We start from the raw sequence: 24,908 nt of genomic DNA, 5'->3' as shown, positions 1-24,908 counted from the left end.
TCCATTCCAACACAAACCCTTCTATGATTCCATGATGTCCATGCCTCCCCTGGTGGCATGGCAGCCTGTGTGGTGGTTTGGCTGGAAAATGAGAAGATTCTCTTGCATGTGAGGTGTATAACACTGGGGAGGATTTGTTGGAGTGTTGCCAGGCTTGAAAGAGTGGAAAAGTGGGATTGATGGAAAAGGGTGTGATGTGCCTTTTCAGATGGTGCACCTCAACAATTACTTTAGGCAAAGGCGTTGCACAGACCACCATGAATGCAAAGGAATAACTGCTTTTCCTTTGGCCATGCTGTGGAAAGTGGTGCCCATTCCAGGAACATCCACAGAAGTGGCAGCCTTCTGTGGGTGAGCATGTATTTCTTCCTTGAAAACCTTGGTTTCTGAGTGAAAGTAGAAACTATTCGGGGGGTTTTGACAGATTTAAGACCAGCAGGGAACAGGCCCTATGAAGGAAGGGAGCACACTGAATTTTCAGTTGTAGATATTCCCCTAGGACAGTGGGGAGATAGGGGTGCCTCCATCAGTGCTCCATCGCCCATGCACAACATCCAAAAGATGAAAAGGATAGACAAGGTGGCAGCTAAGCTCTGTCTCATTATCCACAGTAAAATGAGAGCCTCATTATCTCCCAAGACAGAGCATCTCTGCATTGATGCCGTCAGGAACCCCAGCCCAAGGTGCCACAGTTTGGTCCTCATTAGTTGACACATAACGCCCAAGGAGAAACCAACCCTTGAGGAATTAATTTATTTCCATTTTCCAGTCTGTCAGTCTCGTTGAAAAGATTTTGCTCGCTGCATAGCGAGGTCTCTGTGACAAATCTTGACAAAATACAAGTTCGAGTGTTTTTTGGTTTCACAAGCACATGAGCTCAGTGAGAAAGAACAGACTGAGACGACAAGGAGAACAGCCAATCCTGTTATATTTGTCTTTCTTATTACTGACTTGCCATGATAAATATGGAAAATTATATTTGGCTAGAAGGAGGCTGAGAAAGGGAACAGATGGCCACCGAAAGAATACTAGAGCAGCTAATAGTCACTGGCATATTTCCGGGGTGAAAATTTAAATCTGAAGCCAAGCAGAAGCATTATCCATTTTTTCCTGATCAGGGCACTGTGTATGGAACTGCTCCTGCTATGCTCTGACTACATGAAGGTGGGCTTCCTGAAATGCCTTCGTTGAATGGAATAAACAACTTCTATCCTCCAGTTAACAGATCTTGCAGTTATGCTGACAGAAATAGTTGACAAGGTGGGGAAAATGTTTATGTTCCTACTGTGTTTTGAGTGAGTGAGAGTGTATTTGCTATGGCTTTTTAATGTATTGCATGATTGGACACCTATACTGCATTCTTTCCATGCATTCTACAGGCTTTATTCAGTTGTGAGAAGAGAGAGAAGAGAATACCTATTTAAATGAGGAGACAGTGGATTCTATATTTTATGTAGTTGTGTATTTAATAATTTCTAAAAGTTTAATGCATTTCTGTGGTTTCTGTGGTCAACGTAGTATTGAAAAAATCAGCTGATATTTTGGGAATTATGAAAATACATAATGATTTCTGATTTTCCAGAATGCTATATGCTCAGCACATAGTCCTTATGACTGCAGACTAGGCAGTGAACGAGGACATTGTTCTTTTTGTTTGGTGATACCTGGAATTATCAAGGTGATCCATGATTTGAAGGGCTGGAATAGCAGGAGCTGATAGTTTGGAATTGAAGTGCAATGTTGGAGCTGTGGGACAGGTTGAGTGCCATGGGAGTAGGACTAACAGAATGAAATGGAGAGGAATAGTAACACTTGCTGCAGTTTTTCTTTGAGTTGCATGTGCCAGAGTTAAACCAGTCACAACAGCTCAGCTGTGGACCCTGTACCAGAAGTGCAGGATGTTGCTAAAGCAGCTCTAATGTGTCACCCGGATCAAGACCATCAAATAAGCCACTGTGTGGATTAATTGATCAATCCACCTGCTCCCCATTCAGCCACCAGCAGGCACAGATCAGTTTTTCTACAGAAGAAATCTTATTCTATTTAACTGTTTGGGGGAATTTTATGAGGGTTGATCAGTTATTGATTTTAAGATGTTTTGAATAAATTGCTCAAAGAGCAACAGAGAGCTATAAACCCTTAATAACCAGGTTTTGAGAAAGAGAGACAAAAAGAATCACAATTTTCCAGGATAAAAAAAGTCATGGCTTTTTTGTCCCGGCCGATGGATAGCCTGAGGGACTGATTTTGCTTTTGCAGTGTGAAAGGAGAAATCAAAATCTTGTTAATCTTTCCCCACTGAATCGAAATCAAATGGATTTCAAATTCTGGCAGCACATCTTGGAGCTCATTCTCCTGCTTCCTTAGCTCTTACTGGGATTTAAAGACATTTGGTGAATTTTTTCATGCTTCGTTAGTAAATATAATAATGATTAAAAAATTAACAATATTTTAGTAATGCTTAGCCTTTTAAAAGGAATAAATGCCATTTTGGAGTGAAGATTCTGCAGTCTGTACAGGTATGCAAAGTCCATTGTTTCTTTGGGTTTCAGTCACAGCTGTTTCTCTCTAAAATCCTGGCTTTATATAGACTTGTAGTTACAAAAGCATGAAGTAGTTAAAAGAAACTGTCTCTAAATGAATTGGTATATTTTCATCAGCTCCAGAAACTGAAAATAAAAGCTAGATGAGAATAAAGTATGGATGAAGTGTGGGGAAAAGTACAACATGCACTAAAATTAATAGTCTTATTAAGAGCTATATTGATAAACCTGGTAGAGTTCTGAATGTGCATCCCAGACTCACCTTCATAACATGCAATTCTTACTTGAAATGCAAGAAATGTAGTTTCCATGTGGAGTGTTTTTCTGTAAAAATACTCTGGCACTAGGTTTTCCATAGGTCACCTCTAGAAATCTTTGTTGTGCTAGGCTCTAGGACAGTCACATGCAGGATGTAGAAGTCCAGTGGTTCTCTTCTGGATGTTGGTGGTTCTGGGAATGTTTTGGATTTACAGCATAATAATCCCTTACCCCTGGCAAGCTCATCTCCAGTTCCAAAAATGGGAATTACTATGTCCTGCAAAGACAGGTCTTAGTACACATCCCTTTCCTAACGTCCTCTGCTTCTGAGAGACCCATGACCCTTCCTCTCAAGATGTACCTAATTAGCATAATAAGGCTCAAAGTTGTTCTCAGTTTGTTCTTGATCCTAAATTTACCCTCTAAGTTTGAGGAAGGACTTATTTATTTGTGTTCAAATGAAAAGAAAGGACACATGAACATCACAGTTATTCAAAAGGCAGTTTCCAGCTGCTCTGCCCAACTCTAGTGGTGTCTTCATGGTTGATGGTGAGACAGTCAAAGGGCAGCATTTCCTTCATGGAGTTTTATCTCCATGTTTAGCTTGGAAATGTCTTCTGAAGGTCTCTAATCCAAACTCATATCCAAGGACGGATGTACCATCCGTCCTGAGCAACCTGCTGGACTGAGTCCAGTGGAGGGATGCCAAGATGATGAGGGATGGAGCACCTCTGCTAGGAGGAAAGACACAGAGCATTGGAATTGTTCAGTTTGGAGAAGAGAAGGCTCCGGGGTGACCTAATTTCAGCTTTTCAGTGCCTGAAGGGAGCCCACAAGGAAGATGGAAAGAGACTATTTCTAAGGGCCTGGAGTGACAGGACAAGGGGCAATGGCTTCAAACTGACAGAGAGGAGGTTTAGACTGGATATTGGGAAGAAATTCTTCCCTGTGAGGGTGGGGAGGCCCTGGCATAGGTTGCCCAGAGAAGCTGTGGATACCTGAACCCTGGGGCTCTGGGCAACCTGGGCTAGTGGAAGGTGTCCCTGCCCATGGTAGGGGGTTGGAACGAGATGATCTTTAAGCTCTCTTCCAACCCAAACTCATTCTATGATTTAATGATTCAATGATTCTATGATTTTATTCCTATCTATATATATATAAAAGTGATCCCCTGGCATTGACAGTGGCACTGGATAGGCTAAAAGTCATTGCAAGGAGCAAAGACTTTATCAGCAGCAGGTACTCTGCCTGTTTAAGACTGTGTGACAGGCACAGGCCCTGGAAGGCCTGGCTGCAAAACAAATATATGAAAATACCATGCTGCTTCATTCAAGTATTTTTAATCTGCAGCTCACATCCACAAGATAATTTTGACTGTGTATTTGTTATCTTGAAACTCTAGAGTTCCTCTGTTTCTCAAGAAAATGTTGCTGTTCTACAACTTCTATAGTGGAACTGGTGTGTCTATTTGGATAAAGGTGATTTTTTTTTTTCACTGTGAATAGAATGACAATGTGTCTCAAAACCCAGGGGACAAGAGAGCACTTTTTTTAAAACACAGTGAGGTTCACTCCAGCCTGTAGACCAGAGCTCCAAACTGCTTTAGCCACAGAGTTTTCAGTATCTAAATTATCACAAGACTTTTCAGTATCTAAATTATTGTAAAGATTTCTGCATTTCATTGCAGTTTGCTATTGGACAGAAATGTGCAATACCATGTTTATTAAAAAACTACTGAAAGCACCAGCAAAATCTTAAAAATGCTGAGCTGCTTAGCACTTTCCCCATGGCTTTGTTTTTTTGTATCTGTTGCTAATACTATCTGTCCATTGGAACCAGTAGAGTTTTTCCCATATATTTCAGTAAATTTAAACATTGATTTGTGTTTAAATCACGAGCTGAATCAGTTTAATTCTGCTGTTAACAGTGGATGAGCTCACAATCTACCTTGTGGGGCAGTTTAAAGTTATCCTTCTAAGAGGACTCACTGCCAGCTTTTGAGGACATATTTAGGGATGGGAAGGGCTGCCTTCCCCTTCACTGACCACATGAGCATATCAAACCTTCTGAGAGGAAAAATAACAAAGCAAGCTGTCTCTGCACCTGCCCACAAAACAGCTGCTCAACTGGGAGAGGAATTGCTAGACCATAATGTGTCTTCAGCAGCTTTTGTGGTCCTCTCTCCTACACTGGCACAGGCATTGTCACAAAGGAAGGAAACATGGAAACCATACAGAGATTTCATGACATTTCTTTTTCCAGAACAGTTTTTTATTTAAGCATCACTTCATGTTTGCAGTCTTCCCACGTGGATGCTTTTTCTCAGTCTCAACTGGCTGTTCAAGAGAGAGATCAGCTGGGATCTAACAGAGTCTTCCATCAGGTATGTGACTCTTGAACTGACTTCAAAAATATCTGAGTGCTTGTTTTCTAAGAACCCCCTTATAATAAAGGAATATGAGCAGAGACAAATCCTCCATTCCCTGCTTTCTTCCATTTCCACTGTATGACTGTCTCAAGTGCCTGCAACTATTTTGGTTTTACTGGGTTCAGTAGCATTTGAGGCATTTCTTCTGCCAAATCACTTTGGTTTCCTGAAGCTTTCAGAAAAAGTCCACCAGGATCTAAGTTCTATGGTTTTCAAGACTTATCCGTGGTATTGGAATAAAACACTTTCTCACTGAAGTTGATTGGATTGAGAGCTTTGTTTCTTTGCTTTTTCAGGAAAGATCAAACCTCATCTTTGTTGTCAAAAGCTTGAAAAACCTGTTTCTATCCTTGCCCAATGACAAAAAATTCATAGGTTTATAAGGGTTGTAGCCTCAGCTCTCTGGACCTTGTTCTGCATTTCACAGTGCAGAGCTGATCTACTTCAAATAATTTTTTTAATCATTTACCAAAGAAGTAGTCTACCTCAAAAATTCTCTTTGCTGCTAAAAGTGGGATTTCTCTGACTTTATATATTCAAGGGTATTAGAGGTTCTAACATTCATAAAACTGTGCCCTTAAATGGCTGGCTTTAAATAACGAGTGGCATAGAAGTGTTTTGCAAACAACAAATGGGAGAGGTTAGGAAAGGCTGATAATTCTGGATTATTCCAGTGAACACAAGCACACGTGGAGGTGTTCTTGTGAGGAAGCTCATGCCCTAAAATGTGCCAGGCTGCCCAATTGCCCGGACAATCTCCTCCTGCCGTTTGGTACAACCGGGAGCTGCCAGAGCACATGTGCTCGTTTCCCCTTTGCCATTAGGTGTCAGGAGCGAACTACAGACGTTTCCCAAGGTTGAAACCCCTCTGCTTTTTGTAGGTGTGACACAGAATTGCTTTGCTAGGTCGTTATATATATATTTACTTCTGCTTTCCATTTAGAGGGTCAGCCGTGGTGTTCTCTCCCTCCCACATCTGGAAGGTCAAGCAAAGCATGACTTGGCTGCAGACTCTGCAAACCCTCCCCCCTTCGAGGGCAGCCTGCCTCAAATAGCAAATAAGAGCTTGCAGAGTGTCCTCTCCTCTCTTCAGGTGAGTTATAAAGCTCTTGGACATCTTATGTTGGCCTGGTTAAACAGCCTCTCTCTAGGGACCACTGAGAGTGTCAGTGGCAAAGTGTCACAAGAGCGCTGGTGTGGGGGAACAGAGAAATCACTTAGTGTCAGTTTTTGCTCCAGTTTCTCTTTTCAACCATAGTTAAAAAGGGAAAAAAAGAAAGTAAGAACTGTAAACGGTCAACCAGAAAGTAAAAAGTCAAACCAGCACGGCTGTCTATAATGTCAGATATTTTAAAGGACACCCAACAGGAAGGTTTTGAGGTCATCTGCACTTTCACCATTCCTTTTTTCTCCTTGTTTTTCACAAATCCTGTGTCCGTCCTGTCTGTACTCTTCTTCCTTTGCTGCTTCTCTCCCCAGCAAATCAGGGGCTTGCACTACTCATCATCACTACCTTTTTTACCTTTCTTTTCCAATGGAGTCTCTTTGTTAAGAGTTTTGACAGGTTCTATGGGGCTATGATGTGAAGTCTTGTCAAATCTCTTTCACTGGAAGTCCCCACATAAAGCATTTTGTTTGGGAGGTCAAGAGTCTTATCAAATACTTTGAGTTTCAAATTGGCAGGTTGCTCCTACTAAAAATTATTTCATTTGGTTAGGGGCAATTATTTCAATTGTATCATTGGGCAAAGCTACAAGACACAAAATAGCATAAAGGGGAACAGGTTAGTCTTCAAAATAATTTAAATTTTTTTTAAAGCTTAATTCTGTGGCCTTCCTAAATCAAATCTGCACTCAGCTTCTGCAAAACTGAATGATTAACCTTTGCATGGAGAAACAAACCATCCCTCCATTTTATTTGCTGTGAAAAGATTGGACCCAAGCGTTTCACAGAGGGGATTGTATTGTTATTATTATTATTATTCTTTAAATGGAATTTATGGGCTTATATAAGAAGTTGTGTAAACGCCAGTAAGAAAGCCTTTTTCCTTGGCTTAGAAATGCCAGGGGACAGTAAACATTTTAGTATGGATGACATGATTATGCACTTTCTGTTTTGGAGACCTTCTTTGTTTACCCTTCCTTAGAAATAACACAGCATTGCTGAATTAAGGGAGTGTGTGTTGGAAAGGGGAGAGGGGAGTTTTCAAGGTGCAGCTCAGCAGGATAAAAATACCTGCCTCAGCACAGACCTGAGCTGTCCAGGTGTTGCCTTGCTTTTGTACCAGTTAATACTTAAAAAAAAAAAAAAAAAAGTAGGAAAATTAGAGACAAGTATGGAAAGACGATTTCATTTTGAAAAAAAAAACATTTTTGCTTGCACACACTTTTAACTCAAAATGGTACCAGTCAGGACTTCTCTCAAGGAGACAGGGGCCCAGGATTGCCCACTGGTTAGTCCATATCACATCACTTGCGTTCTTGTCTTGGCAACCATGTGCTGGTTATTGAATACATCTTTTGCTCCCTTCTGACACTGAGATAGGCTGATCTTTTTTATCTCCATCCTGTCCCATTTGTATGAGTCATCAGGACTTTCTCAAGGGATGACAAACAGTAAAAAAAAAATTAAGGAATAATTTAGGTTGGGAGATATCTAGCCAGACCTCCCACTACAAGCAGATCAAACTTGGAGAAGGTTACTGAGGACCTTGACCAGCTTGTCTCTGAATATTTCAAAGGTTGGAGAGTCAGTAGCTTCTCAGAGCAACCTGTTGCAATAGTGAACCACTCTCACGGTAAAAAATATTTCTCCTAATATCTAATCAGCTTTTCCTGTATGGCAACTTGTATGGGTTAGACACCTACCTTGTCCTAGAACTGTGCACCCAAGAAGGGTTTGGCTTTGCTTTCCCTGTACCATCCTGTCAAGTATCTCGGCAGCAGTGAGGTCCCTCCTGAAGCTTCCTCTTCTGCAGGGTGGACAGATGTATTTCTTGCAGCCTCTCCTTGTACATCCTGTGCTCCAGGCTCCTGACCATCTCCTGAATTCACTCCAGTTGGTCAGTGTCTTTCTTGTACTGGGAAACCCCAGACTAGACACAATGCTCCCACTGTGGTCTCACAAATGCTGAATAGAGGGGGAGATCACTTCTCCCACCCTGCTGCTGGCTGTTCTCTTGGTTATATTCAACCTGGAATCTGTTTGGCCTTCTTTTCTATCTCGTGCTCAGGTTGTTGTCAAGCCCTTCCCTGCAAAACTGCATCCAGTCAGTTGCCCACCAGCCTGTCCCGTTGCATGGATATATTCCTTTCCAGGTGCAGGACTTAGCATTTGTCTTCGTTCACCCTTAGAAAATGCCTGTAGCCCTCTTTTCCAGGCTGCTGAAATCCCTCTGGATGGCAGGCCTGCTATGGTCTGCATATTTGAGAGGGTAAACTCATCCATGGTCCAGGTTATTAATAAAGACGCTGCACTGCCTTCGGTATTGATCCCTGAGGAATTTCACTGCTAACCATTTGCCACTGACCACAGTCCTTGGAACCTGACCTTCCAGCTTATTTTCCATTCACATTATGATCCATTTATCCAGTTCATCTCTCACTTTTCGGGCTTCACATTCACAGTGGGAGATGGTGTCACAGGCCCTGCTCCAGTCAAAGCCTACCATGTCCACTGCTTTTCTCCCATTGTCCAAGCCAGTCACTTCATCAGAGAAAACAATCAAATTGTTCAGACACCATTTTTCGGCAAATCCATACTGGCTGTTCCAAATCAACTTCCTGTCTCTCATTTGGCTGGAAATGGTTTCCATGAGGAATTGTCCCACAGCCCTCCAAGTGACTGAGGTAAGGGTGACCAGCCTGTAGTTCCCTAAAGTCTTCTTCTTGCCTTTTTTTAAGGTAGGTAGGTGTGATGTTTGCCTTTTCCAAATGGTCAGGAACTGCTCCTGATTGCCAAGGACCTCCAAAGATGATACAGACCTGCCTTGCAATGACACTGGCCAGCCCCTTCCACACCCTCAGGCACATCCCACCTGGTCCTGCAGACATAGGTATGTCCAGCTACTTAAGTGTTCCCTGATTATCTTCCTCCACTTCATTACACAAACTGCTTCTATACTCAGGGACTTGGGAGGCCAGAGGGCAAAAATTCCCAATGAAAAGCATTGAGTACCTTGTTCTTTTCCAAATCCTTGGTCACTAGGACCCATATTCCACTGGGCAGTAGGTTCACATTTCCCTTAGCCTGTGTTTTTTTGCTGGTGATGTACTGTACAGCTAAGCTTTGACTTCCCCAATCCTTCCTGCATGTTCAGCTGGTGCCTTTTGCATGTTGCCCAGATAACCCATCCCTGCTCCCACCTTTTTTCTCTCCTTCCTGTGTTTGCCCTTGGTCAGAAGTTCCCTTTTCATCCCTGCTGGCCTTCAGCAATGTCTGTGCAACTTTCTACCTGTTAGAATGGACCCTTCTTGTGCCTTGAGGAGATTGACTTTGAAGAACAATGAGCTCTACTAATTTCCTTTGCCCTCCAGGGCAGTCTTCCATGGGTTTATGATGAGGAGATCCCTGAACAAGCCATAAGGTGCTTTCTTGAAGCACTGGGTTTGTAATTCTGTTTGTCTGTCTCACTTCTCTGATTTTAAACTCCACAATCACAAAGTCACTGCAGTCAAAGCTGCCCTTTCCTTGACCTTCACATCCTCAACCAGCTGTTCCTTGTGTGTGAGTAACTTGTCCAGTAGCTCATGTCAGGTCACCTGCATTAAGAACACGGTCCAAAAATCTCCCAGAATGATTTTGCACATCAGCAGGTACTGGGGTGACTGAATTACCATGTAAGCCTTTAGGTTATGATGGCTCTTCCCTGCTGTGCCTCATTAAAACCCTCCTTCACTAAGCCAGCAAAGCTCTTTGCAGACACTCTTGCTCTGCTTCATCAGATCAATTCTGTTTCTGCTCAGACATTCTTGTTCTTTGTCCTATAACCATAGAATGTATCCATCCATCCATCCTCCCTGTATCTTCAGCCAGTATGGATCCACTGGATGCATCTCCAGCTGAGTCTTCTCCCTTTAGTGAAGGAATTGAAGAGAACATGGCCTGGACCCCCTCATCCAGCATCCTTGTCCCAGACTCTTCTATCTGCTTATCTGGTGCTCTTTTATCCCCTTCATCTCTTCGTGGCTCGATCCTGTAATCTGTTCTTTGTTTTCCCATTCTGGGAGTCCTGAGAACCTGTGTGTGCTGGGATCTTGGTCACCTGCTGATACAGGTGACATCCGTATGTCTTTTCTTTTGCAATTTCTTTCTTCTAGCACTTCTGCCCTCACACATTCTTTTATTTATAGAGATTTATCTTTCCACGGTCCAATACCCTCTAGTGCTATTGGCAGAATTCACTCTCTGGGTAAGCAGGACATTCTGGTCCCCAGGCTTGCTTGTTCTGTCTCAGCACAAAATTTGCAGAGAGATTACTCAACAAATTCAAAATAAATATCTTGCAGCTTTGTCTTTGGGAATATGTATTTTCTAATTTTTTTTTTTCTCAGCAGGAAAACGGACCTCAAGGCAATTTTTCCCAGTTTAGCCTTCCAGACAGTCTTCCTGAAAGTGACACTAGAGCCCAGACAAAACCATCAGAACTGGAAAGCACCAGCAACGGGGTCAAACTGCCTATGACAGCTTCAGGTAGAATATAACTGGACATGCTAAAAAAACTGGAGTGACAGGGAGTGTGTGCAATCAGGATACTCAGGGAGTAGAGGTTCCATGAGGAATGGTTACTGGAATGTTTAACAAACAATGTGGAGCACAAGGAATATGGATGGGCTCAGAGACTTCTAAATATGAGCACAATAAGAGAATGAATAGGCTAACACAAATATAGGAGAGAATTATGAATTATACAAAAGAATGTATATTTGTGTAAGAGTAGGTCATGGAGGTGACAGCAGTATTCTATTACAGTGATAAAACTTTTTCCCACTTGCTGGTGGCTGTGTCCCACTTTATTGGTGTGGGCTAAACTGCATTTTGGGAGTTCTCAGTTCTAGAAAGTTTCTGGTAGAGATAATCTATTTTTAGAGGGAGTCTAAGAAAAAAAAAGTAGTGGCCTTTTGCTTTGAAATGGTTTAGCAGCCCTGCATTACTGGATGAAGATCTGCCACTGTTTAACAAAACACCCACACATGCATGCAACATGTTGATTTATAATGCTCCTGTCTGAATATATATCCACATTTAAATGATATAAGTGGAGGTGTTAGGGCAGCTGAAATGATTCCATGCAGGAAGAATCAGAAGTAGGAGAACCAGATTTGGTCTCCATGTAATCCCTAATGCATCTGAACTTGATATTTTTTATCAGAAAAACAAGCACTTGAAAGCTTTGGTAAACTAAACCTTACTGCCATTTTATAAATATGACAATCAAACCATTAAAAACATATATTTTTTATGCAAGCTATGAAGCTTGATGAATCTGACAGGCAACAGATGGGATTTTCAAAAACACCTAAGCACATAACTTCCCTCAGAATCAAGTAGTTTTTACCTAAGCTCTCTAAAAGTCTTGCTGACAAATGAGGAATGTAATATTTTTAGTAAAAAAAAAATAAAAATTATATATAAATTTGTACAAAATTGTAGAATGTTTGTTGGAAGGGACCTCTAACAGCTTTTCTCAGCATCCTGCTCAAAGTGGTGTGCTCTGCTGTAAAATGTTCCACTGTAAAAGCAATTTGCAATTGGGTTTCTGACATTTTATTGATTTTTGCTTTTACATTCTTGTTTTCTGATTTAGAAGCCTTGAAAAATTTTAGAAACCAGTTAACAGTCTATGAGCAAAAAGAAATTTTCAATTATACAGAGCTATGGTTTCTTGGCCTGGAAGCTAAAAAGATTGAAGGTTTGCCTGAAACCCAGAATAATAATTGTTATGATGATGAGCATGGTTCCTACTTAAAGGTAAGTGGAAAAATCATGGTTTTTATTTTCAGCTCAATAAGTTTGTAGTGACTGTGTGCCAACTCTTAAGTGTTATATATGAGATAAATGTTGTTTCTAGAAGATAAATGTGAAAAAATCATTACCAATCACTTCAAAGCTCAGAGGAGAATCTACTTTGCATTGGACTATTGGAGCATCACTTGTGATTTTCTCATTAAACCCTTGTTTAATGTAGACTTCACTTGCTACTGGTCCATCATCTTTCATAGATAGCAAACTCCCACACACAGGAGCTACTTTTAAAGCCTGACCTTTGCTGTGCTGTTTGAATCTGAACCCTTCTCTTTTCTTTTTGAAGGTTTTACATGACCACATTGCCTATCGATACGAAGTGTTGGAGGTCATTGGGAAAGGGTCCTTTGGGCAGGTGGCCAAATGCCTGGATCACAAAACCAATGAGTTAGTGGCACTGAAAATAATAAGGAATAAGAAAAGGTGAGGCATCCTTTGCCTTTAAAGCAGTACAATCATCTGTGTTGTATACAGGCAGTGACAAACCACAACGATGCGAGCAAAGCAAAATCAAACCTCCTATACAACAGGTTTTCATTAAATGCAGTGAGATCAGAGTGAAGAAAAGGGATGTCAGGGACTCAGAATTGGCCTAGACCCAGAGAAGACACAGCCTACGAAAGCAAACACAGTTCTTCCAGGCTTCCATGGAGGTCTCTATATCTGTGACACAGTTCACTCACAGCCCAGGTAACCAGCCCTGAATGACTGAGAGCTGAGAGCCTTCACTTCCCCTCAAGACCCCAAAACCACAGGAACATGCTGGGATGGTCCCCTCTCTCACTTTAATATGAAAAATTCTACACTGTGGATCCTAAGCAACCTCTTCTTCTTTTATGGCTGGTCACAAACTTTTTATTGATGTTGCCTTGAACTAGAGTCAATGAAGCAGATGAGAATGATGCTGTTGACTCCAGCAACAGAGTTTTAGCTGTTCCATTTTCCCCCCTCAGTGAACACTAAATGTAAAGACACTCTTCAAAACTGACTGTCTGACTGTGATAGGTGTGAAATATGGCCCTGCTCAAGTAAACAGAAGCGTTCCTATGGACTTTGAAAGCACCAGGATTTTACTCTGGATGCTTATTTGAAACTTTTTCATTTAAGGGCTTTTTCAGACCAGTCAAAATAGCAGCCCTTAAGTGTTATGTAAGACTAGGAACCAACAATAATGAGTCAAAATTACAGTAGTTATCAGGGGTAAATGACACATTTTTGATCATTGTCCCACATGCCGAGTTTACAGTAAGATTGTGGTGTTTGTAACATTTATATTTCTACAAATACTACACTGAGTTAATATTATCATTCCTGTGTCACATGGTATTGCAGATTTCACAGCCAGGCTTTGGTGGAAGTGAAGATCCTAGATGCTCTCTTGAAGAAAGACAAAGATGATACTCACAACATCATCCACATGAAGGAATACTTCTACTTTCGCAACCACTTCTGTATTTCCTTTGAACTGCTGGGGTAAAGTACATTTTCCTTTACACACACCCTACAGAGCATTTTAGACCTTGTGCCTTACAAGCTTTAATTTCTATGTCTTCTTCTGAAGAATTGGCAGCTCTTCCTGTTGCAAGAAAGGAATACTGAACACACACTGAGCCTTTTGATCACCCAAGGTGAACTGAAAAAGACTTCACACAGACAGTCACATGACACAATCCCTTATTTTCTGTGCTGTGTATTGAAGTATTCTTCCCTGAAAGACATCTGAGGAAAAGAATAAAATGATGAGTTCAGGACTGGTAAACTTCAGGGTATATAAATATGAATAATATAAAATAATTTAAAAATAAAGCTCCTTCTTGCTTTTTGATGAACCTTTGCTGCAAGACACATCTTAGGAGGAATTTTGGAGAAATTTTAGAGAAGTCAGGTAATTTTAGTCATCAACCTCGTTATAATGAGAGAATTAACCTGGAATTATGGAGGTTATCCACAGTTCCCCATCCCTTACAGTAGAGCCCCCATTTCTACATGTGTTACAGCCTTGCTGAAGATTCAGCACCCCATGGATGGCTTGATCTCAAAGAAACCTAAATTAATTGTGTTGTTACATGTGAGTCTGTCACTTAGAGACACACGGGGTAAGAGTTGACTCCTCTCCAGAGAAGACACAGACCAGTCTTTTCAGAAAGCTGCTATGGAAACGCAGAGGAAAATATTCATGGGACAGACACTATGTTTAACTCTTTACAGAGGAGTTGAAGACTGGTTGTCATAGAAAAATGCTTGTCTGGTAAAATTTTTATTGCCTTTAAAACATAGTGAAAACCCCTTTCATTTGTGATCTTCCTTCTCTGTCAAGTCCTGGTAAATTCAGATCCAAAGGAAAGGACCTTGGTTGAGGCCAGTGGACACACAAGGAGGGAAGACAGAAAGCTGCAGTTGTTTATGTCCTTCCAGGCACGTGGGGTCGTGCTGAGGACACCTCCTGAGATCATATTGCTGAGGAAACACTGGTGCATCCCTTTAAGAGCCACCAGCCCTGTGGCCATTTCCTCCTCTGAAAAATGATCACAAATTAAGCACTTAGTACTTCATAGAGTCATAGAATCCTAGAATGGTTTGTGTTGGAAGGGACCTTAAAGATCATCCCATTCTAACCCCCCTGTCATGGGCAGGGACACCTTCCACTAGCCCAGGTTGCTCAGAGCCCCATCCAACCTGGCCTTGGACACTTCCAGGGATGGGGCAGCCACAGCTTCTCTGGGCAACCTGTGCCAGGGCCTCCCTACCCTCCCAAGGAAGAATTTCTCCCTAATATCCAATTTAAACCTCCTCTCTGTCAGTGTGAAGCTATTCCCCCTTCTCCTGTCACTCCAGGCCCTTGTGCATTCACATGCTGGCAGAAGTCAGCAACCTCATTTAAGGCCCCACTGGAAGGAGCTAAGATATGATGGTCACAGGAGACATACAAAAACCTAACGAGACCTGAATTTATGGAGGAGTCTATCTAGAAATATTTACTGCTGATTAAAGATCTTTAGAGAAAGATGATTTACACAAGGTACCACAGCAAAGAGAAATGAGGGTGAAAGGAGACTGCAGAAAATTTATTTCAGTTCCTGAATGCTGATTGTTCTTGGTGAAAATCAGCACAGCTGCATAACATAGCACAGAGTTCAGCAAGCAGGAAAGTTCACTGTGTTACGACCCGCCCCAGAAAAAGGGGAGGGGGGTAACCCAGGTTCTTAGCAATAATTCCCTTGGGGTGGATTAGAGTGAAACAACACTGAATAATCGGTGTCTGAAGGTTTGTTTTAACAATTCTGTATCAACAGGTCTGCTAGCATTTTGGGTGTTGTCATATAACAATGTGACATACAGATAACCTTTGGAGGGGGAGGAGAAAATGCATAGGGGAGAGAAAGACAGGATAAGAGTAAGGGAGAGCAAGGAAAAAGAAAAGATGAGAGTGGAAAAAACGTATGTAGTCACTGCCCACAGGGTCCAGCAATGCAACTTGGTATGCATTCTAGGACACTTTTGCAGGCTTTTGACTTTTGCATCATACCTCTGATGGGCAGTTGGGCCCATCCCTCCCTCCAGTGCTGAAGGTGTCAAGCCCTGAAAAGGCAGGAAGAGCTGAGTTTACCATGTTTGTTGCTGTGCCCCTCAACTCTGCCAGCATGATTGCTAATCACGAAAGGCAAGAAAAATACTGGGGGTCAAATGCCTGCAAAAGTCTCCTAGAATGCATAAATCATTAACCATTTCAGTCTCTGGCATACTGACAGTACATCTTCAGATGTGGGAGATGTTTGGGCATATTACATGCAGAACACATTCTCCAGGAGGAAAATAGTTGTCTTTTTCTTCTTCACGAGTCCTCCCTCACGTAAGAAGAAAAGCTAAATACCCTCTAAATGCAGTGGAAACTAATCATGCCTTAAAAATAAGTTCCCCTAATCTCTTTTCTGCCTTCTGTCTTCTGTTTCTTCCATCTCCACAGAATAAATTTGTATGAGCTGATCAAAAAGAACAACTTCCAAGGTTTCAGTCTGTCTTTAATCCGACACTTCACTCGGGGTGTGCTGAGATGTTTACAAGTGCTCTACCAGGAAAGAATCATTCACTGTGATCTGAAGCCTGTAAGTACAAGCATGTCATAACCTGTTTTTCTGTACAGAATACATTAGTTCATCTTACCTTTCTTTTTATTGAAGGAACTCTAAGAAGAATCCATAAAACCTGGCAGGATATTTCTACAGAAGCTATAATTTATTCGTGTTAGTATTAGTACTACAGTTGGCTGATTTTTTCCATTGATTCAGTTCATTCACTGAAGTATTAGACAAGATTGTTTGGTAGCCAAAATGTAAGCAAATATGAATCCAATTCAGGTAATGACATTTTGCTTAGAGAAAAAGAATACTTGTAAAATTAAGTGTTTTGCTATGAGGGACTTTGTAATGTTAATATTCACAAGGCAGCCTGTTATCCCATGAAGTCTATTTAATTTCATATGCCTAACTATAAAATTAAGTAGACTAGTAAATGACAAAGGAATTCTGTAGAACAGTATTTAGGGTATCTACCTGTTTCTGGAGGAACATCTGCCATCCAAATTCTGCAGCTGGATCTGCTAAGTATTCCTGCTACATGAAGCATTTCCATTCTCCTTAAGCCCCAACCTTAAATTGTTGCAATTTTCTGAGATTCCCGAAGTATTTTAACTTTATTTTCATTTCAGATAAATATTTCTCTTGATTTCATTTTCAAAAGGACAAATGAACCACTAAATCAATAAGCAAGCTCTCAAATAAAAATGCAAAGGATGAAGTTCTGTTCTCACTTTGCTCAACGTATCTGAATTCAGAATTCTGACAAGTCACGTACTGTCTGTACCCATTGTCTTGCCAATATCTTTGCCAGATCAATCTGCAGTGAGAAGTGAGGGTTGCAAGATAACCAAAGTATCTGAATCAGAAACAATTAACCCAATGGAAATGTGTTTCCAGGTGGCCACTGAGAAGGACTGAGGTCAGCGACATCAATTAGTGTCGTCTGTATTTAAACAGAGTAACATCAGTGAAAATTTAGTGAGTTAAATAAAAGAGAATCTTGTTGTCACTCAACAATTGTACGGTTTTAAGAATTTAATTTATGTTGCCTGAAACTCACATCTGTTATCCCATCTGCCTCCTGTGATATTTCACAACATAAGGTAGAATACGGAGTTTCTCTGGATTTAAAGCTAACTAATGACTGCTTCCAAAGCCTGGCTTTCCAGCTGATCAGCTCCCTGGCATTGTGAGGGATTCAATACTAGAGACAAGAGTCCTACCATGAGCACGAAGGGATATTTATCTGCAGAAGGGGGATGCACCAAGAACCAAGAGCATCGGGGGAGTGGAATTCAGTCCTTGCCTTGACTTTCATCATTAGCAGCTTCTCCTTCCTGCCACATATCCTTTTGAGTTAATTAGCCAAGAAACTACTTTGTCATTATTTGGCACCCACCTGGGAACTGTTCAGGCCTTCAAAGCTTTGACATATAATCGTTATAAAGGTTGATAAAGGCAGCCATCTCTCTTCTGCCAAGTAGAGAAGAATGTATGATCAGAAGGGAAATCAAAGGAAATCCTTGATATAGATAGATTTTTTTCAATTAGGTTAAAATTCAACTCTGCAGGAGGAAGCTAATAGGTTATGTTTGCTCATCAGTGCAAATATTCTTGAGTTAGTGATTTGCATTGCTTATTTTCCAGTGCTCACTGACTTAATATGGTGTTAAAACCCTCTTTTCCCTGTGATTTTATTTTTTAGGAGAACATTCTATTATACCACAACGGCCAAGGTTCAGTTAAAGTTATTGATTTTGGATCAAGCTGCTATGAAGACCAAAGAGGTTTGCAGAAAAGTCAAGTTGATGTAATTTTCTTAATAAGCTTTCTCAATTTTAAATGATGTAGTTAAACTTATCTTTGCTTGGGCTAATATATTGACCTATGCCCCTAATTAGAACCTAATGAACTGGTGGTTAAGCCACTGGTGGTGGAATAAATACTGGTAGGAGACAAAAAAGACATTACCCTGCTTTTTCTTTGTCCCAAACCTGATCAGCTCCTCTACTCCTTTTGAAATCAGAATTGCACTTGCAAGAGTGGTTACTGAAACAGACCTATGATGATAATCCAAATATTTCACTTAACAGAAGTTTGTGAAGTACAGAGACTCTTTCTCAGTGAGATGGTTAAATTATAATTGGTACTTTTTATATAAATACAACAGGGAGGGGAATGGGAACTGTGCTTTTACTTTAGAAAGTCTAAATTCAGTTTTGGGGTTTTTTTTCTATCAAAGATTTGAATAGAATGAGCAGGAGTTAACCAGAACTAAATCTGAAAAAGGAAACGAATATATAAAATTAACCTAATAGTAAATCTCAACAGATTTACAATAGACATATTTGATTTACAATAAACACCTTGTAAAGTAAGAATGATATCATCATCAGGAAGAGAAGCAATATAATAAATAACAAATGAAACAAAAAAAACAAACCCCAAGAAGGACATCTGCATTGCATTTTATTAACTTAGAAAAACAAAACTAGTTTTAAATGGCTTAATTTTTTTTTCTTATGAAAGACTGATATTTAAGCTAAGCCAAACCTGCTAATCTATATTTTGGGATTCAGACTTTTAGATTTACATCCCAGTTTTGTAGGAGGGCGTAATCTATTTAGGTTTGCCCATGTTTGAGAAGAATGTAGTCTGAGACGCAGCCTGGAATATTTGTGGAGAGTAACAAATTGAAACACAAAATAAGTGAAAGATGGAGAATGACTGAGGAGACTCTCAGCTGGAAAAAGAAAGGCAGGAATATAGACAAAGTGACCCTTAGAGAGATAGGAATAAGAAAATAACAAAGTTTTTACACTGTAATCATGTTCAGTTGTCTGAATGTCGAGAGGTAGAAGAATTAGTTTACTCTCTCCAATGAGTCTCAGTCTTGGAATGAGATCCTTTGGGGCTATAATATATTAATAGGGAAATCAGAAGGCAGTAGAAGATAGGTCCTACTGTCAGTGAAACCAATATTTCCTGCAGTGATAATGAAGACCTGTTGATTGATGCAAGGGGAAGACTTTCAAACAAGAAAACGAACATGGAGCAAGCTGAATCATAGCATTATCAGAACAATTCCCAGAGAGAATAGTGGAAAGCAAATCACCCATTAATTTTAGGATGGGATTAGAACAAGTTTTCAGAGCCTCTGTGAGCAATCCCTAGATAGAGCAGAGATATGATGCCTGAACATGTATTTCACTCTTCTGTGAAATCTGGAATCCGCATTTCAATCCAAATGATGACATTTTGCTTCTTGTCCAATTTTCTGTTTTGATCCAGTGTACACCTATGTCCAGAGCCGGTTTTATCGCTCACCTGAAGTGATTCTTGGTCATCCTTATGCTATGGCTGTTGATATGTGGAGCTTAGGCTGTATCATAGCAGAGCTTTACACAGGCTACCCACTGTTTCCGGGAGAAAATGAGGTTGACCAGCTTGCCTGCATCATGGAGGTAACTTTTGGGATTGTCTTTTGATTTGCATGCTCATTTGGTAAACTGCAATGCCAGCAACAAAGAGAAATCTCAAGAGATAATGAAATATTGCTGTGGCCTGGCCTTTCAGGGGGAGGTTTAATGCAGCCAGCTGGCTATTTGAGAGGATGGGATCTAGCACAAAACTGATTTATTGGAACATTTCACGTGCCAAACACTGCTTTGTACACTCACTGTCTTGCTTCTGAAGGAAACATACTTTAATTCTGGATGGAGAAGTTAGGACAGAATAAACATATCTAAGGTGAAGTAAAACCCATCCAAATTATTACAGGCCACTCTTCTCATAGAAATCAGATATGTGCTAGTCAAATGAGATGTCTTTAGTCCGTAGTCCTGCTGAGAGAGATTTTTACTAGCAGTTGAGCAGTCAGCTGTGGCTCTGACTAGTAAACCTTGAAAACCTCAAAGCCTCGAGTATAAACACGCTGGGTTACCAGCACAACTGCTGCTCTACTCTCCTGGTGGAAAAACTGTTTCCTAATAGCCATTCTTCACTTCTCAAGTCACAGTTTGTGGCTGTTGCACCTTATATTGTCTGAAACTACCAAGGAGTTTGGCTCTATCATTTTTTGTAAATGTTTTCAAAGAGTTTTAAGAATGTACTGTGACATTTCCTCACCAGTACTCAGTAGAGGGGGACAATCACTGCCCTGGTCCTGCTATTTCTGATACAAAGATATGTACAGACAGCACTGAGAAATCCCTTAATTCCTTCCACAAAAATGGCACAAGAGGAAATGTTTTGTAGACATTTCACAGTCAGTTGAGACGTTCAACTTCTTTTCATAAGACGGGTAAAATACCACATCTCACCTGATGGTTTTTTAGTATCTTTATTAAATGAGGAGTAACTCTGTGAATTCGTTTTCTGTGTTGAAGGTACTGGGTCTTCCACCAGCTGATTTGATTCAGGCTTCGTCAAGGAAGCGAACATTCTTTGGTAATGGCTTCTGATTGTTTGTCCTTGCTGGATCCCTCCCTGCTAATTAATCACTGGTTAATAGCACTGACAGAGAGCAGGGCCAGAGACCCTCTGCTACTTCTTAGCTGATTAAAAGCTCTTTCAGGAAGGGGTATTGAGGAGAAGCAAAAAGGTATCATGAGGCCTACAAATGAACCTGATGCTGTGCTCTTCAAGTCTGATGGGCCTCTAATTGCCAAGGTGATAGGGAAGGGATTGGGAGATCCATTCCAGTTGTACTCTTTAAAAATATTGTTGTTAAAAGTGGGCTTTGGGAACTTATTTATGTTGTTCGTTCCTCTGTGTATAATTTGGGTTTGGAAATTGCACGAAACAAACAAAGCAGCAAAGTGTAGGATGAAGTCCCCAGAATGTAACCAATACTGTTTGCCACAATGCTGGCAGACTATCAATCCAACAGGAAAAAACTTAGTGGGATGGATATGGATACTGTTTTTGCAACTCCTTTAAACATTTAGAGAGGATTTTTATTGTAATTTATTTGAGCATGTCTTTATTTTTTTAAGATTCCAAAGGTTTTCCTAAATCCGTCACTAACAGCAAGGGAAAAAAGAGATGCCCAGACTCCAAGGATCTAAGCACAGTGCTGAAAACCCACGATGCTGGTTTCTTGGACTTCCTGAAAGGATGCCTAATGTGAGTTCATACGATGTGAAACAGGCTAGTTTTAACTTTGCTTTCATTCTCTTGTACCTTAAAAATCTTTGTATCTCTTGGGGTGGTGTTTTTTGTTTTTGGGGGGTTTTTTGTTGTTTGGGTTTTTTTTGGTGGAGTGTTTTTGTTTCTAGTTTGTTTTATTTAATTTCATTTTCCATATAGTAGCGCTTGTATATCCATTATTATTCACAGTTCATTGCAAATTATTGCACAGAAAGATATATTGGATTAGACCAAAGTGTGAAAGAAACCTGACATGCAGTCATAGACTCACAGAATGGTTTGGGTTGGAAGAGACCTTAAAGATCATCCCATTCCAACCCCCCTGCCATGGGCAGGGACACCTTCCACTATCCTAGGTGGCTCAAAGCCCTGTCCAACCTGGGGCTGTGAAACAAAACATCATCACACTTAAAAGCAGATCATCTTCTGATGCTGGAGACTGAACTCTAAAAGCAATGCTCTTTATCCACTGAGGCCTTTGTTTTAAATCCTTTCTGTTTTACTAGATAAAGGTGTATCCAGATAACACAGATAACAGCAATGCACTGGCCCAAGACAGTGTGTATCTGGAGATCAAAGTCTGGCTTTGTACTTAATTCTAACTCCTGCGCCAGCAGGAAGAAAGTCTTCCAACTTCCTCCAGTATGAATTATATTTGGTGCTGATTTAGCTGGTTTTGACTGGATTTTCTGTGCTAAGCCTTGGAAATGGCAATGATACACTGTGGTATATGTATGAAAACAGCTCTTCTTTGAACATATTCTCAGAAAGATCCTGCGTCAGGTTCACCTGGGTGAGATGAGGCTCTTTTTAGTTCCAATACACTGTATGTCTTCCCCTTAGCCAAGGATAAAAAGGCAGAGTATAGTCAGCCATGCCTCCACCCCATATGGTCCCATATATTTTCTAGTGTTACCTGGAACTTATACAAGGTTAATATTTTATGTCTTCTTTAGCACTGGCTTTAAGTTTCTTTCAGCAGTTCAGTAGCACTTCCCTAAAGAAATCCTAAAGAAACTGCCAACTTGTGGTTACATGGGGGAAAAGATCATCCCACTCTGTTTCACAAGAAGGTTGCTTTTAATGTTCTCAGTTTGCTACGTCTCTATGAATCACTGATCCATTTTGGTTTGCTAGCTGAATCAGAGAGTTTAGAAAATAACTTTAGTGAAGCAAAAAACCAAACCTCAAACAGGTAATTTTGGGTCCCTACCCTAATAACACTGCATATTAAAAATGGTTTGATGCTGCAGAGGGTTTGATCAGCAAAGCACACAGCACTGAAGCAAGTTTTGAGGGATGGAGAAGATCATATAAGGTTTTTCCTTGTTTTCAGTATTATTTTGTTTCATTAAATGCCCTTATGACCAGACTTCCAGAAGACAAGACTGAATCTTCTAGCTTAAACTAATTTTCAGTTATAAATCATTCAGTAACTATTTCTCTGCCACGGATTGAAGGTGGGAACCTGCCCTGCGCATGACCCCCGATGAAGCAATGAAACATTCCTGGATCCAGGAACCAAAAATATACCGAGCAAAGCAGAAAACACAGACCTTGAGGAAACTGAGTGATGGCTCTTTCTCCGCAGCAGAAAAGAAAAAGGAGAATATTCGTAAGCATGTTCTACCTGGAGAACTAAGAGCATTTATATCAGTGTTTGGGATTGCATTGTATTTGGTATCATCTGTTAAATGAGGTGATAATGGATGGTCACTGAAATGTGGTGGGTGAAGGCCTTATTTCTCACTTGCCTAGAGCTGCATTCCAGATGTTAGAGCAGCTGCCAACAAGAAGGCTGGAAGTGCTAAAGATCCACCTTTTACTTGCTGAGAGCAAAATACTTATGGTATCTGACATCACACCGTAGTGTATTTCACTTCCAGGCAAAAGAATGCATCAATAGGGGTTTTAAGATACCAAGGAAAATTTCCACCTGATTTGTTGTGAATTTGTACCAATCATGTTTTTTTAAGAGTCTGTAGTCTTACCCTATTCTTTTATTTGTTTGTTTGTTTGTTTGTTTTTTATTGCAGAGAATATCTGGGAAGATCCATCTGATCAAGCGGAAAGTGAACTGGCAGAAAGACTGACTCCCTTCACAGACACAAGAGAAAGTGATGTGCAGAACACCAGGAAGCATGTTATCCCGGAGGAATATTTGGAAAACCAGATGGAAAGGCCTGTTCCATATGATCGAGCCGAAGACAGTGGTGAAACAGCTTTTCCAAAAACTTCTTTTTTTTTCCCACCAATTAAGTAGTGCACAGCACAAGCTATGACTGGCTCAGTTGCATACCTAGTATATTTTGTAGGTATTATTTGTACTCAGGAATATAAGCTGTATCTGTCTGTACATGGGCTGTGCACATTGTAAGTATATTTAATGTTCTTTTTAGCCTGAAATCATCCAGCCAACCAAAACAGAATTTGAAAACCATTCCTTTTCCTCATCTACATTCTTGTGATCGGAGATTCTTCACAACCAGCAGCAATAAAATGGAGACTGTAGAGGTGGAGAGTGGCTTATTCTTGGTATTATAACAGACTTTTTGAATTTTATATTTTCCTGGATCTAAAAGAACAAATGTGTTGACTGGAGAATCCTTTCACTTACATCAGCATATATCAGGAATAATTAATGGATAGATTATTGGATTTACTTATACATAAAAAATAAGAGAAATCAAACCCAGCATATTCACTTTCCTCCTTCTCTATCTTCCTCTTTTCTATACTGCAGCTACTGCTTGGAAACCATTTGTCACACCTTCCTAGCAGATTTAGAAATGTAAATTTAGCTCTATAGCAGCAACAAAGAAAAGTGATAATCTGAGCCCGTTTCTGTGGGGACTCCACTCAGTATTCACGTCAACAAGAAGAATGGATTAAAGCAAGATTTGGGGAAATTGTCCTTCACAGGAAGTTTAACTTCATACTATGAAAATAAAAAACTCAAACCAGATTTCTATGATCCCTATGACTTATCTGTTTAATTAATTTAAACATTTTGCTCTTTGAGCAGTAGGCTGTCTTTTCATTGCATTTGTAAAGCACCCACCCCATTACAACTCCTCTATTTACTGTAGCTTAGAGATAGTACTGCCATTTAAATGCAGCTGCCACTTCAGCAGTGACATTGCAGTGATCCCAAGAGAAATAAGTGTTGGTAGGTGTTTGGAGTCGCCATAAGAATAAACTCCCACGGGCTCTTTGAGCAAAAGGAAAACCCAAAGGATTTGGAAATGGTCCTCAAACACTTCTAATGTAAAAGGAGTAAACAAATCATCTGACGGGGTAAGAGGTGACAGCACAACCAAAGGCCATTCCTGACAAGCAGGCCAGCTTGCAGTGCCAGAATTATCTGTATCTCTGTCTTCCTTTGCAGCTGAACCCTCCCAGAAACTATAAAATACTGCCAGAATGGTG

The 24,908-nt window shown here is 40.5% G+C and overlaps 1 protein-coding gene across 2 annotated transcripts; it reads left to right on the top strand.

The window, feature by feature from the left end:
• The first annotated feature begins 895 nt into the window (after window positions 1-895).
• Window positions 896-24,459, top strand: DYRK4 (dual specificity tyrosine phosphorylation regulated kinase 4). 2 transcript variants are annotated; one of them, XM_051770727.1, is made up of 14 exons: window positions 896-1,260; window positions 5,101-5,184; window positions 6,173-6,322; window positions 10,785-10,920; window positions 12,035-12,198; window positions 12,539-12,675; window positions 13,585-13,725; window positions 16,217-16,355; window positions 18,034-18,115; window positions 19,620-19,792; window positions 20,717-20,777; window positions 21,326-21,455; window positions 22,940-23,094; window positions 23,516-24,459. In XM_051770727.1, exons 1-14 carry the CDS (start codon window positions 1,237-1,239, stop codon window positions 23,740-23,742), a joined length of 1,803 nt encoding a protein of 600 aa, XP_051626687.1. In that variant the 5' UTR covers window positions 896-1,236; the 3' UTR covers window positions 23,743-24,459. The 2 variants fall into 2 exon arrangements, with proteins under 2 accessions (XP_051626687.1, XP_051626686.1); XM_051770726.1 differs by having other exon boundaries at window positions 10,782-10,920.
• The last annotated feature ends 449 nt before the right edge of the window (window positions 24,460-24,908 follow it).

The sequence above is a fragment of the Manacus candei genome, unplaced genomic scaffold (genome assembly GCF_025592945.1).
Source record: "Manacus candei isolate 608988 ecotype Guabito, Panama unplaced genomic scaffold, ASM2559294v1 h1tg000124l, whole genome shotgun sequence".
NCBI lineage: Eukaryota > Metazoa > Chordata > Aves > Passeriformes > Pipridae > Manacus > Manacus candei.
This window is presented reverse-complemented; position numbering and strand designations above follow the sequence as displayed.